This window comes from Xyrauchen texanus, chromosome 24, assembly GCF_025860055.1.
Source record: "Xyrauchen texanus isolate HMW12.3.18 chromosome 24, RBS_HiC_50CHRs, whole genome shotgun sequence".
Classification (NCBI taxonomy): domain Eukaryota; kingdom Metazoa; phylum Chordata; class Actinopteri; order Cypriniformes; family Catostomidae; genus Xyrauchen; species Xyrauchen texanus.
The window spans coordinates 35,523,739-35,536,052 of NC_068299.1; the positions used below are offsets into that span (position 1 = coordinate 35,523,739).

Genomic DNA, 12,314 nt, shown 5'->3' on the forward strand with positions numbered 1-12,314 from the left:
CCTTTTTGAATGATGTACAACCTTGGTTGTTAGGAGTGTATTCTCTCCCTTGTAGCTTAAATGTCATGTTGACATAAAAACAAGTCTGAAGTTTCATGATATTAATTGATTTTAGCATTTTGATCTCTTGGTCTGGATAGGCAAAAACTGGAGTGTTGGTCATGTGGTGATAGTAAATTTTTACGTTTTTGAATGGACTATTATGTGTGTACTGTAGTCATAATTTACCTTTATGAGTAACATTTGTGATATTTGAGTTGTGTAATAATTTTTTTTAAGCCGTAATAGATAGACTTTAGTTATTCTAACTCTGTAAGATAATTGTATGCAACACTCATAATACATTTTACTGTACAGCTAATACACAATATTTGAATATACGTCAAACAACTACCGTAATTAATTTTACAGTACAGCACATACTGTAAATCATTACCCAGTATGCTGTACTTGCTGGCTATTTGATGCCAATAAGTTATTGTTGATTTTAAGTCAAGTGTGTTTTACAGTGCGTCGAACATGATTTTATTCACATTCACTTTGCTATGTTGCAACAGTTCACCTTAAAACTAAACTAAAATAAAAAAAGTATTAATTTTTGTCATTAGAGGTATTTTATGAAAATATATATGGAAAATATATTCCAAACTTAGAACATAATGATAAAAAAATCTATTATGGTTAAATTGTTTGCAGATACCTTTTGTTTTAAAATACAATTAAATTAATAATTTTCAAGTGTGATTAAATTGTCCAAATTCTTTTTGGGGCCAATATATATGCAACATTAATTGGAAGTGTCTCTTGCACTTGCACTTCCCTCAATTGTCTGAACAGTAATGTTTAGTAGACAGCATGTTTATTATGTACCATCAAGTTGTGTCCAAATGTATTAATTGTGTGAACTGATGAATGTTATATTATATTATGAGCCTGTGAGTTTTTAATCAGTTAATAAATGAAACATGGCGCATCCTTTTCATTTCAAACATCCAAAATTGTTTGCTTTAAACTTCATGTAAAAAAATCAAGTTAAAAAAGCATAGACATAGACAGTTTGCATTTGTCAGAAATATTTAATAAAAGTAATTACTGCTCTTACATTTAGAGTTGAGACATTTATCTCGGGCAACAGTATGCAGTGGCTCTAAATGACCATTCGGTTTTTTTCCATAATGCACAATTTGTTCTGTACAAAACAAAAAATGCTAAACTTTTTGTATAAAAAATATAAGTTAATTTTAAATTGAACTCTAATTAACAAACTAACAATGGCAATAATCAATAACTGTGGCAATAATAATATAATATGAGCAATAATATTAATAACAACAATAATTATCATAGTCTCTAAACATAGTGCATATGAGAGGAAAGACAACTGTTTGTGGACGATCTAGGTGAGTAGTGCTGTGTACATCATCTCAACTCTGTAGGGGGGTTTGTAGCATTGTCCAGAGCGTGCACACACACACACACACACACACACACACACACACACACACACACACACACACCCAGCACACACACCCAGCACAGACACACACACCCAGCACAGACTTACACTTGCATGCGCACATGATCTAAAAGTGCATGCCTATATAGCACCATTAGAATGTAGCTTGCAAATTCACTCTCTCTCTAAACAGTGTGCATAATGACACACAACCATTGGAAGCCATGTTTAACATTCCCCTATCTGACAGTGTACTCCTTTGGTACACTTAAAAACTAACATGCATCTTGAAGCAGTTTGTGACAGTATTGATTGCATTCATTCAGCAGTCAGCCAGAGTTCCATCATTGTCTGCACGTGCCTCTTACAGGTAAAAAAAGAAAAGAAAAAATGTGATTAAACTAATACTAGGCATTTCAAAGGAAGGTATTACTGTATATTGATAATGGCAAACATTTTTGTTGGGATGCAGCCATTTTAGTCACAACTTGAAATGCATCTCTGAGCTTATCTGGCGTCACCGCACTCACAGCTCTGACCTGCAGCCATCCTTTCACAATTTATGATCTAGAGATTCAGCTTTCCCAACTTTCCATTTGGTCCCCCTTAAAATGTTGAACGCTTGATTAACTTTCTTGAATTGGTTCTTTGCAAAGCTCCGCCCCCTTTGGTTAAAGAACGTTCCATTGGAATGAATTGTCGATTTTCAGTCAAATGTGCTCATAAAGGGGTAAAAATTGAATTCATGTTATTTTTATGCGGGTTGGAATGTGTGACATCCACACTGATCCGTTTTCATTTCAAAACCCAGTTTTCAGTTTCCTAAAGTCATTGTTCTCATGTGCATTTTCAACTGGAAGACTATTTTGTTTAGACTGTTTGCTTATCTGCAATACGTCTATAAGGCGCTTTCTCTCGGATGTCAAAAGGACATTCAGCAGATGTCTTTGAGATGTTTATGATTTAGAATGTATGTAAATTTGCTCTTTTTAATATGTTTATCTGATGTTTGGGAGCCAGCTGGTACGTGGTAGCTCTGCAGTGTGTGTACACCTTACTCCCCTATCCTCAAGAGACACACTAGTGACTGACGCTAAAGGCTGTAGCCCCCGCCCCCCATGCCAAAGACTCTAGTTCAAATCCCGTTCAGAGCGGGTTGAGCAGGTCCAGTGATATTTGTACACAAAAAATAGAAAGCAACACTTTCCAGATTATTATTTTTTTTAAACAGACATCTAGGAGATGTACACGTGCTATTTGGGTGTTACATTACGCAATTATATCAATCATGTTCATTTGGAAAATCAAGCACTTGTTGAGATTTATTTAAAGATTCAGAAAACTGAAAACATATTGAATGTTTTTCTCTGGCTGTTTTCCCTTTCTACAAATAAACACGACTTCCATAGGCATATATTAGAAAAAGGGCAAAAGCTTTTCTGAAAATATATGGACAGGATTGGTTAGTAACGGTTTTAAGGCGGGGTTTAGCGAAGGGTCATTTGTTTGCCACATAGCGGTAGTTTTAGTAGGCGGTGTTTGTTTTTAACATGATACTTACACACATATCACGGGGACATGAATTAATAGTATTTATCATATTTTTTCCCCAACATGTTCAGTCATTTATCTTTTGCTTATTATTGTATCAGCTAACAGACTAGGAAAGTGATGCGCTGGGTTGAAAAGTAAGGTTGAAAGTGATTTGATCTTTTGGGAAAAATAATTACCAAGCACAAATGTTTACTTAATATCCAACCTGATCTCATAGACTCATGTCACTATAACTATTGTGTGGCTACGTATTGTGGCAGTTTCCTGGTGAAATGAACACTAGAGGCGCAACAACGACGATTACTTTTATTCCCTTCTACACAAATCATGAGTAAAACGGCAGATTATCATTTCATAAACACACATTCACCCTGTTCCTCACACAATGCCATCTAATGTCATCTACACACTTTTACTATAGCGCATAACTTGTATGTCAATACATTTTAAAGTTTGCATTAAAAGATCAACCACACTTAGAAGCTTGTTTGAGGGTGATCAAATTGCGCAGTAGCTCAACTGATAGAGAGTTGCAGTTGTGATGCAAAGGAATGGGATATGAGTCCTGAAGAGAATGTGAGTCGACACGTGAGCTGAAAGTGTCATAGAAGCATCACAAAATGGCATGGTTGCTTCAAAATGTGTGTGTCACATTTGCATTTATTGACACTATGGGTTAGGTTTAAGGTAGGGAAGTCAGTTTTGAGGATTTAAAACTTGAGAGCATTAACTTTAAAAACCTCATCTGTTTGGGAGAAAATTTGACTCGCTTTTAGCGCCACACAGTGGACATTTCACCTTATAACTGCCGTCAAACATGCAAGGAACCTCGCCATAGATTTTGCCAAACATTTTGCCAGTCAGTCTAATAATATCTGTTGATATTTTTCATCTCTATCATCACAATTGCATAATCAAGTCGTCACATTTATTTTTATACATTTTGGAGGACCTTGGTGGTATTTAGGCACTGGACCACATTAACAATTATTCCTTAGTGATGTCTTTCAGATTTCAGTGATATATGCATGTATGCACACTGATTTATTTTTCTAACAATAATGATTTAAAGGGGTTATATAATTTCTTATTATTTTATTTTTTCCCTGAGGTCCACTTTTAATGTTAGTAAGGCCTTTTTGTATCATGAATACATTTTTCATGACTATTTTCCACCCTCTGAATTCAACAGACCGTATTTTTTTGTTTTTGCTTGGCTGCTGTGCCTTTAAGACTTTTATGATTCATCAAGAATAATCGTATCATAGTTTTTAGTGTACAAAGCTCTTCTATCTCCAAAGATCAAGGGAAATGTATTTCTTTATATGTTTTATATGATAACCTGTCTTCATATCAGGATGGGAGAATCTGCAGATTTCTGTGAGAGTGTTGCAACTTGTGTGTGACTTGAGTCCAGTTCAGAACTATCTAACTTACGGCATCACTGGAGCTTTATGCTTTGGAAAGATGTGTTGTGGGGGATTTTTGTTTTCAGCTCCACACAGAATAGGCTGTATTTCTTCATTCAAGTACTGCAAAACATTTTTGCTCGAAGTATAAAAGAAAACATCCATAGGACCCCCAGAGCATTGGGTGTACCGTGCCACATGCACTTTAAGTTTGACTAAACATTCCTTGTCTCTCTCTTAAAAAATAAAACCACTCAAGTAGCTTTGCATACATCTTTTTGACCACAGCAGGAGAGAAAGTACCATTTTAAACTAGTCGAATCTGTCTTCTGGTAACGAGCCATTAAATCATAACTCAGGTTCATATTATAAGGCCTCTTCAATTGTAAGACCACAAAATAAACTGATCAAAATGAAAAGTAATCGCCTAAATATTCAAAAACAACCTCCTGAGGAAAAGTACTGACAATAATGACGTCCATTTTGCCGAAAGGTTCCCTCACAGAGCTGACTTGAGTCCCAGCCAACGCTGAGGGAGCTCTGATGTAATCAGTGTATGCCTCTATCACCCAATGAGGTAACATTATGTTTAGTTTATTTTCTGAATATATCCTTTCCTGCCTGCCGTCTTTGCTTCCCCATGTCTCTGCAGGATGTGGGACTGTCCACAGGAAGTCCGGTTTCTCTGGCAGGGTGCGGGTGCCGCTGTGGATTCGGTGCTAATCCACTTTGACTGGTCCACTGTCTGATGTCTTGCTCGGTTCAGCCTCCTCGGTGGATTCCCACATCAAGACCTCCTCTCCTTGCACAATTCGTTCCCATTGACTCAGGTTGTCTCTGCAAACACACAATCACAACTGTCAGTTTTACAACAGCTGGTATTGCACAAAAAATTGCCAGTGTTTGTCAAACATCATCTTTTGGTTTCATTTTTGGTTGATGTACAGTATGAAGTTAGTTCCCCTATTTCACACAGGTGTCCCTGCAGAGACATTAACACATGGATATGTTGCACTAACGTTTGACAAATGAAATGTGTCAAAACACCTCAACAATGTTGTGAAAGGGCGGAGGACGGAGCCGGGGCGTGATTTTACACACCCGGCCCCTTATTAGGCTAATCAAGCCTCCGAGAGGGATAAAGGCCGACTGCGGACGGTGGTGCGACAGAGTGAGATCGTTTACGGGCAGCTGTCCGTCCTATGTGTGTGTTTGTATCTTTTGGTTTATTTCTTCATTAAACTATTATTTATATTGTCAAGCCGGTTCTCGCCGCCTCCTTTCCATTGAACTCCGTTACATATGTAAAATTAATCATTGAAAACAAAACAAATTTAGTTTTGTGTGAATGCAAATGTTTTGCTTGAAAAGTGTGCATGTGCTGTCTTTGTTTAAAATTTGCCACTTGCTTTGATATTTTGTTGTTTAATGCAATGAGATCCACATATATATATATATATATGTGTGTGTTAACTTCTGTATAGCCAGATACCTTGAAGTCTGAGCTAAAACATCTATTGAACATTTTCACCATACTAGCCAAGGAAAAAGCACACATTGAGCTTTTGTGGCAACTGGATGTGGTAAGTTCTCCCAATGGAACTTGCCCTTAAACCAGTTGAATCGGTTTCATATGGGCGACACGTGTCCCCATCCATTGTTTGCATTAGGCCAACAAAAATGAAAAAGGTAGCATACAAAAATAGCAAAACATAGTTTTGGGCAACAAATATTGTAATTAATAAACTGTGACATTTAAAACACATGTGTGCTGCCCTGATAAAAATGTGACTTTCTTTAAAACTACCTTTGTCCTAAAAACACATTTAAACCTTTCGGTACAAATCTGTCTTCATTATATGTGCATCTGTTTGCTTTTCTGTGACAGCTGAAAGGCGTGTATAGACATAATATAGGCATTAATTAGAATTCATTGAGTGGAAAAACAAACTTTTTATGTAAAATGTGTATTTGAAGGTAACTTAAAAGTAATCAGTAATGTGATTACTTTTTAATAAAGTAATCAGTAAAGTAAACTGATAACAATTTTAGAGAAGCAATTAGCAATCTGTAATGGATCACTTGACCTATAGCCCTTGTGACAACTTTCCTCTGTTACAACTATCCCCCACCTCCCCTTTGTTTGTGCATAACCTAAATTGACAAGAGCTGCAACAGCCAGCTTTATTTGATAAACAAATAATATGTTGATTAATTATTATATTAATCATATTAGAAAAAACTTGTAATGTATATTTCCCGTGTTTCATTGAACGGCAAGTATTTCTTGCCCAATGCGTTTACAAAATATTTATGTATGAATGACAGAATATACAGTACATAAAGTGCTAATTTATTTTCGCATGATCAAGAAAGTAGTTAGAATACTTTAAATCATCAAATTCTGAATAATAATAATAATAAAGATAAACAAAACCACAAACTAAGTGTCTGAACATAGTTACACGATACTGTAATTTTTCCTGTAAATGTAATAATGTATATATCAAATAATAATAAATAATAATCAAAGTTACATGTAGGATTTTGAATTAAATATGGTTAATTCAAAAGCTATATTTAAGTACATTTAAAAAATAAATACAAATGTAAATACTTCCCATGAAGTATTGTGAATGCCTTAATGATCAAAAACAGCGGTACAATGTAAAACTACGTATTTATAGTCGATCATTAGACACAATACATTTTGAAAAATAATTTGATGTACACAGTACAAAAATATAAGTCGTTTGAGAGTGTAGGGAGACTGACAGGAGGGTGGATATCTCTTCAGGATTATGGGTAGTGTAGTTCTTCACCAAAATTCAGCTATGAACAATTGACAATTCAAAAACAATAATAATAAAAATAGTTAAAAATCACACTTGTGGCTTGTACTGATGCATATACCATTCCGTAACAACCTCAGAGCCCATGGTAGGTCTGTGTTGAAAGGTTTAGACATTATCAGTAAAAACAAGTTTCTCTATGGAGAAAATGAATGGAATTTATACTTCAGAAACCCGACTGTAGCGCTCTAGAGGAAATGACCAAGACAGGGGGAGAAAGAGGTCATTCTTAATTTGTCCTGTTGTTTTTAGGTCTGTGCTTTTTGTTCCATTTATGCAACATGCAAGCCGATAAAAGAGGGTGAAAATGGTTGTCTATGGGACTCTCCCTTTCAAATAGCAGAGCTGATGTCATTTTTTGGTCCATCTCCGATCTCACAATGACCAGGGCTCTGGGGTGTCTGGGCCAACTGCCCACAGATACCAGCTTGGAATACCGGTACTGACGCAGCAACATGGCATTTTGGCAAATTGCGCCATCAACTGTGTTTTCATTTCCCATGGATCAAGGTCCCAGAGATTCAAACATGTTTGAGCAGTTTAGTCACACAGTCCATCAGATCATGCAAAAACAGCTGCGTCTCTACATTAGGGGCCAGTGGGGTAAGCCCCGCCAGAAGTGGTACTGTTGTGCAAATTTCAAGGCATCATCATCATAAATGTATTTATGTAAAATTATATATATTTTTCCGCAACTTAAATGTGTTTTATGTCCATTAAACAAGAAAAAAGTATATATTCTTTTGAGAAATTCGATTATTATTAAGGTATGTTGCGTAAAAGACATTTAATAGTTCTCAAATGCTATGTGTGGGGCTAGTCATGTAGCATGTGCAAAGAGCGTAAAACGATGGGTTGAGGGGCCAGTCTGCCTCTGCCCCAGAGTCAATCAAAAGCTTCCATCATATTTATGTCAAGCTGTTGACATGAGCATTGGAAGTTACTGGGTGCAGAGCAGGGGGTGGAAAGAGTACTGAAAAATCATACTCAAGTAGTTACTTCCCAAAAAAGTGTAGTGTGAGTAGAGTAAAAGTAGAGGTCATAAAAGCTACTCAAGTAAGAGTAAAAGAGTAACTAATTTAAAAGTACTCATGAGTATTGAGTACTGAGTTGCAAAACCTATGCCCCATTATAATGAACACTGTATGCCAACTTTTAAAATACATCACTTATCTTTGATAAACACTACATGAATCTGATTCCAAAAAATAAAAGGGAGACATGATAACAGAAATGAAAAGAATAAAAAGTTATTTTCAATACACTGATCACCATTTAAATCATAATGTATGAAACAATCAGTTTGTGTGTAGGGTCTAAATTTCCCTTAATGCTGACAGAGCGTTATTGTTGTGCATAAAACATGTTCAAACAATGCAAGGAATGCTAAATAAAATGCTAAATAAGCAGGATCACTTGGCACGTCATGTCCTGCACAATAGAGGAGGTAGAGCAGACATGGGAAGAGTTTTTTGGTACAGGGGCTACATCACGCTTAAAAAGGAATAATTCACCCAAAAATTCTCTCATCATTTATTCACACTCATGCCATCCTGGATTTGTATACAAGAAATGCATTTTACCATCTCTACTTTCCTAGTAATTTATTATACCAATTAACACACTCTTTACATCAGGGGTCATTAATATTTAAAAAATATATTATTATTAAAACGTCACTGTTTCATCTATTACATAAATGCTACTCAAGTTATTCAGCTAAAAGTAGTGAGTGGTTTTCTTGTTTCCTTGTTATTGTTTGATTAATAGCCTTTATATGACATAGCCTTCTAGACAGTGCTCAATTTGGTTACATGTACACTTAAAGTCCAACATTTTGATGCAAATACGCTTTTTGTCCCACTGTTTAAATTCACAGACATAAACGACTGCGTTTACATTAAATCCTCACTAAGACTGGCATTGGCGGAATTATAAAGTGTATTTGATCATTTAGGCGAACGCATTAGTGCTCAAACATTAGCCACCTGCCAATCAAACAGCGCACAACTACAGACGTCAGGAAATAAAAAGTTAATCTTTTATATTTCATCTAGATCATCCAACCAGTGGTAATCTTGAATCGCGATTGATGTAATGAACACCCCTGTTCTAGAGTAGATCATAGGCTAAATATAGAAAACTACTCAAAAGTTTGATCGAGGACATCTTTCTTTTTTCAGATAAACATCTAGATCATTTTATTGCCCAGCCCAATTTATAACATTGCATTAATCTCTCACAGCAGCCCAATAATCTCAGTGACAGATAGTTAAATTACAGGCTACATTATAGACACACAATCTAGTAAGCAGAAATATGAAATTTACCTTGAAACGTTTCTTCAAATTAGGCAGGTTTAATGATGATATCTGGCTTGAGCAAGTTAAACTCACATGACACAATCATGCAATTGGCCTTTTTCACTGCGAAAATCCCTTCCAGGTGCGGCCGAGATGTTTAGCTGTAAACTGTGCTTGAGGCATTCTCCACATTCATAACAGTTGGCACCAGATCTGCAGCTGCCGTTTAAGTTTTTTCGTGTGATTTGATTGGATGGGAGTCACAAGACTCTCCCTAGCCAATCATGTTTATAGATAAAAATAAAATCAGGACAGGGAAGTAGCAAACACAGACGAGGTGAAAATAGCACAGTAAAGGTACAGTTACAGCACTTAAAATATACTTAAGTAAAAATAAATGTATACAATTTTTAAACTACTTAAAAAAACTAAAATTCTTGGGAAAAAGTAGTTAAAGTAACATGAGTATTTGTAATTCATTACTTTAAACCCCTGGTGCAGAGTAGAACTGCGTAATGAACTTCATTGGTATGTTTTAAAAGCTAATATTTATAATGTGCTGCTGGTTGGATTAGTTGGATTAGAATAGCACCGTTCATCATTTCATTGAATTGTATCCCACTGCATTGAGGTGTTGTGTTGTTGATGCACTGGTTTTTATTAGATATCAATGACTGCATAATATTGGGAGTCTGTCATTTTAATTAGTTTTGTGTGACAGGGCGGAGGGCAGGGCCGGGTTGTGATTATACACACCCGGTCCCTTATCAGGCTAACTAAGCATCCGAGAGGGATAAAAGCCGACTGCAGAAGGTGGTGCGAGGAGAGAGAGAGATCATTTATGTCCAGCAGACCTTCATGTGTGTGTATGTGTAGTTGGTTTCAGTTTTACATTAAACTATTATTTATATTGTCAAGCCAGTTCTCACCTCCTCCTTGCCCATTTATATCCCTTTACACTGGTGCCGAAACCCGTGAAGGAGGATGGATGCCCGTCGCGGAGTCCTCGACACTGCCGTTCACCCAGGGGAGTGCCGCTGCCATCCGCCGGGGGACAGAGTAGCCCGACCACCCGGACGCGGGGAATGGCCGCCGTCCGCGAGACAAGTGGGGACTGGACTCCCCGACCGCCTGGAGCGATGGAGCCACTACCAGGGGCGGAGGAGTGCCCTGCCATCCCCTAGAAACGTGGAGGGGTCGAGAGGACCGCTGTCTGTGAGGGAAAGAGGGAAGCGACTCCCCGACCGCCTGGAGTGGTAGGGCTGCTGCCAGGGGCGGAGGAGTGTCCCCACGAGTCGCCGGGCACGCGGAGGGGCGTTCTCTCCTGCAGGGGAGGAGTGGCTGCCGTCCGCCTTAGAGGGTGGGGGAGTGATCGAGGACCACGCAACGGTGCATCAGAGAACCGGTGAGTTTTTTTTCCCCCTCTCTCTCGCTCCCTCTCTCTGTCGCTCTGTGTTGGCCTTTGTTCTTCACCTATTTTGTTTGTTATTGTTTTTACCCTCCTGCCAGGTCGAGAAAGGCGGGGATGACCCGCCGGCAGACGGGGGGCAAGGCATTGAGGGATGTTGCATACATTATAATAACACATAAATGACAGTATCTTTTATGATAGATTTTTTTGGCTCCCCTTGTTTGAGTCAGGTGAAACCAATGAGTTCTAGTGTGAAACTTCTACCTGTCAATCATTTCTTAATTTTCAGCTTTAAAAATATTTTACTGAACAGTTGTTGAATTACAAATCAATAAATTATTACTAAACAATTGTTTATATAAATGATTAATATTGAATAAAAATAAGGGCTGTCGATTTAAAGCATTCAGTGTACATTATATACAAAATAAAGTGTAAACAAAAAGTAGCGCAATTAATCATGCCCTCAGGCCATAAAAAACAAATGTTCCTAACATTGTAACAATCCAATCTTGAAATACCACCTCCATGTTTTTACAAGTCCCAGTAACCAGGTGATAGTAATCGCTGATGTTTATTAATATGGAAATACACAATATATTGTCGTCAAAAGTGACTTTTTGTATTGTCTTGTCCATGCTTTACTCATCTGCCACAATAATGTATTTGCATTTTAATTATAGGAATTATAATAGTTAATATACAACAGTTAGTTCCGGTCCACGATTCTGATTGGACAAGAGATGTTCCATGAGCACTGATAGTCTAATATGGCGTAATAAAGTCATGCACAAATGCGTTTTTATGACATACTCAGTTTTTAAATTGTACTTGTCATTCAAGTGTTGTATATAAGAAATATCATACTCGCAATCGTGCTATATGGCCCTACATCAGCACTGCTGTAATTACCTGCGGCCGAATCCCAGCAGTGCCATATCGCACTCTTGCTCGTGTGATATTGCTTAATTATATTTATTATAGTTATTAGAATATTATTACTTGTAATTATTTAATCATTATAAATAGATTTGTTTATTTAAGGGCCTTTCTCTTAAAATATTGATTATATGCAAATAGTTCCAAATCATTTGTTTAATCAGCCTTATTCATATTATTAAGTCAATTGAAAATTTTTATCGATTGACAGCCCTAAAAAGAAAAATCAATATATAATATAAATGGTTATATTTGTACATGTTTTAATTATTATTATTACAGTACACTCTGGAATACTCTATTCTGACTGGTCAATGGCACCATCTAGCGGTTTGATATTTCTCAGTAACAACCGCACAGAGAAATCAGTGTCAGACCAGTCATCCGGGT

The 12,314-nt window shown here is 36.9% G+C and overlaps 1 protein-coding gene across 1 annotated transcript in view; it reads right to left on the reverse strand.

Annotated features, from left to right (window-relative positions):
• Window positions 1–1,067: 1,067 nt before the first annotated feature.
• LOC127617475 (cAMP and cAMP-inhibited cGMP 3',5'-cyclic phosphodiesterase 10A-like) overlaps window positions 1,068–12,314 on the reverse strand; it is a 150,872-nt gene continuing 139,625 nt past the window's right edge. Inside the window, 2 exon segments of the mRNA XM_052089452.1 lie at window positions 1,068–5,162; window positions 5,165–5,256. Coding sequence (XP_051945412.1) covers window positions 5,014–5,162; window positions 5,165–5,256 — 241 coding nt within the window. The 3' untranslated portion in view covers window positions 1,068–5,013.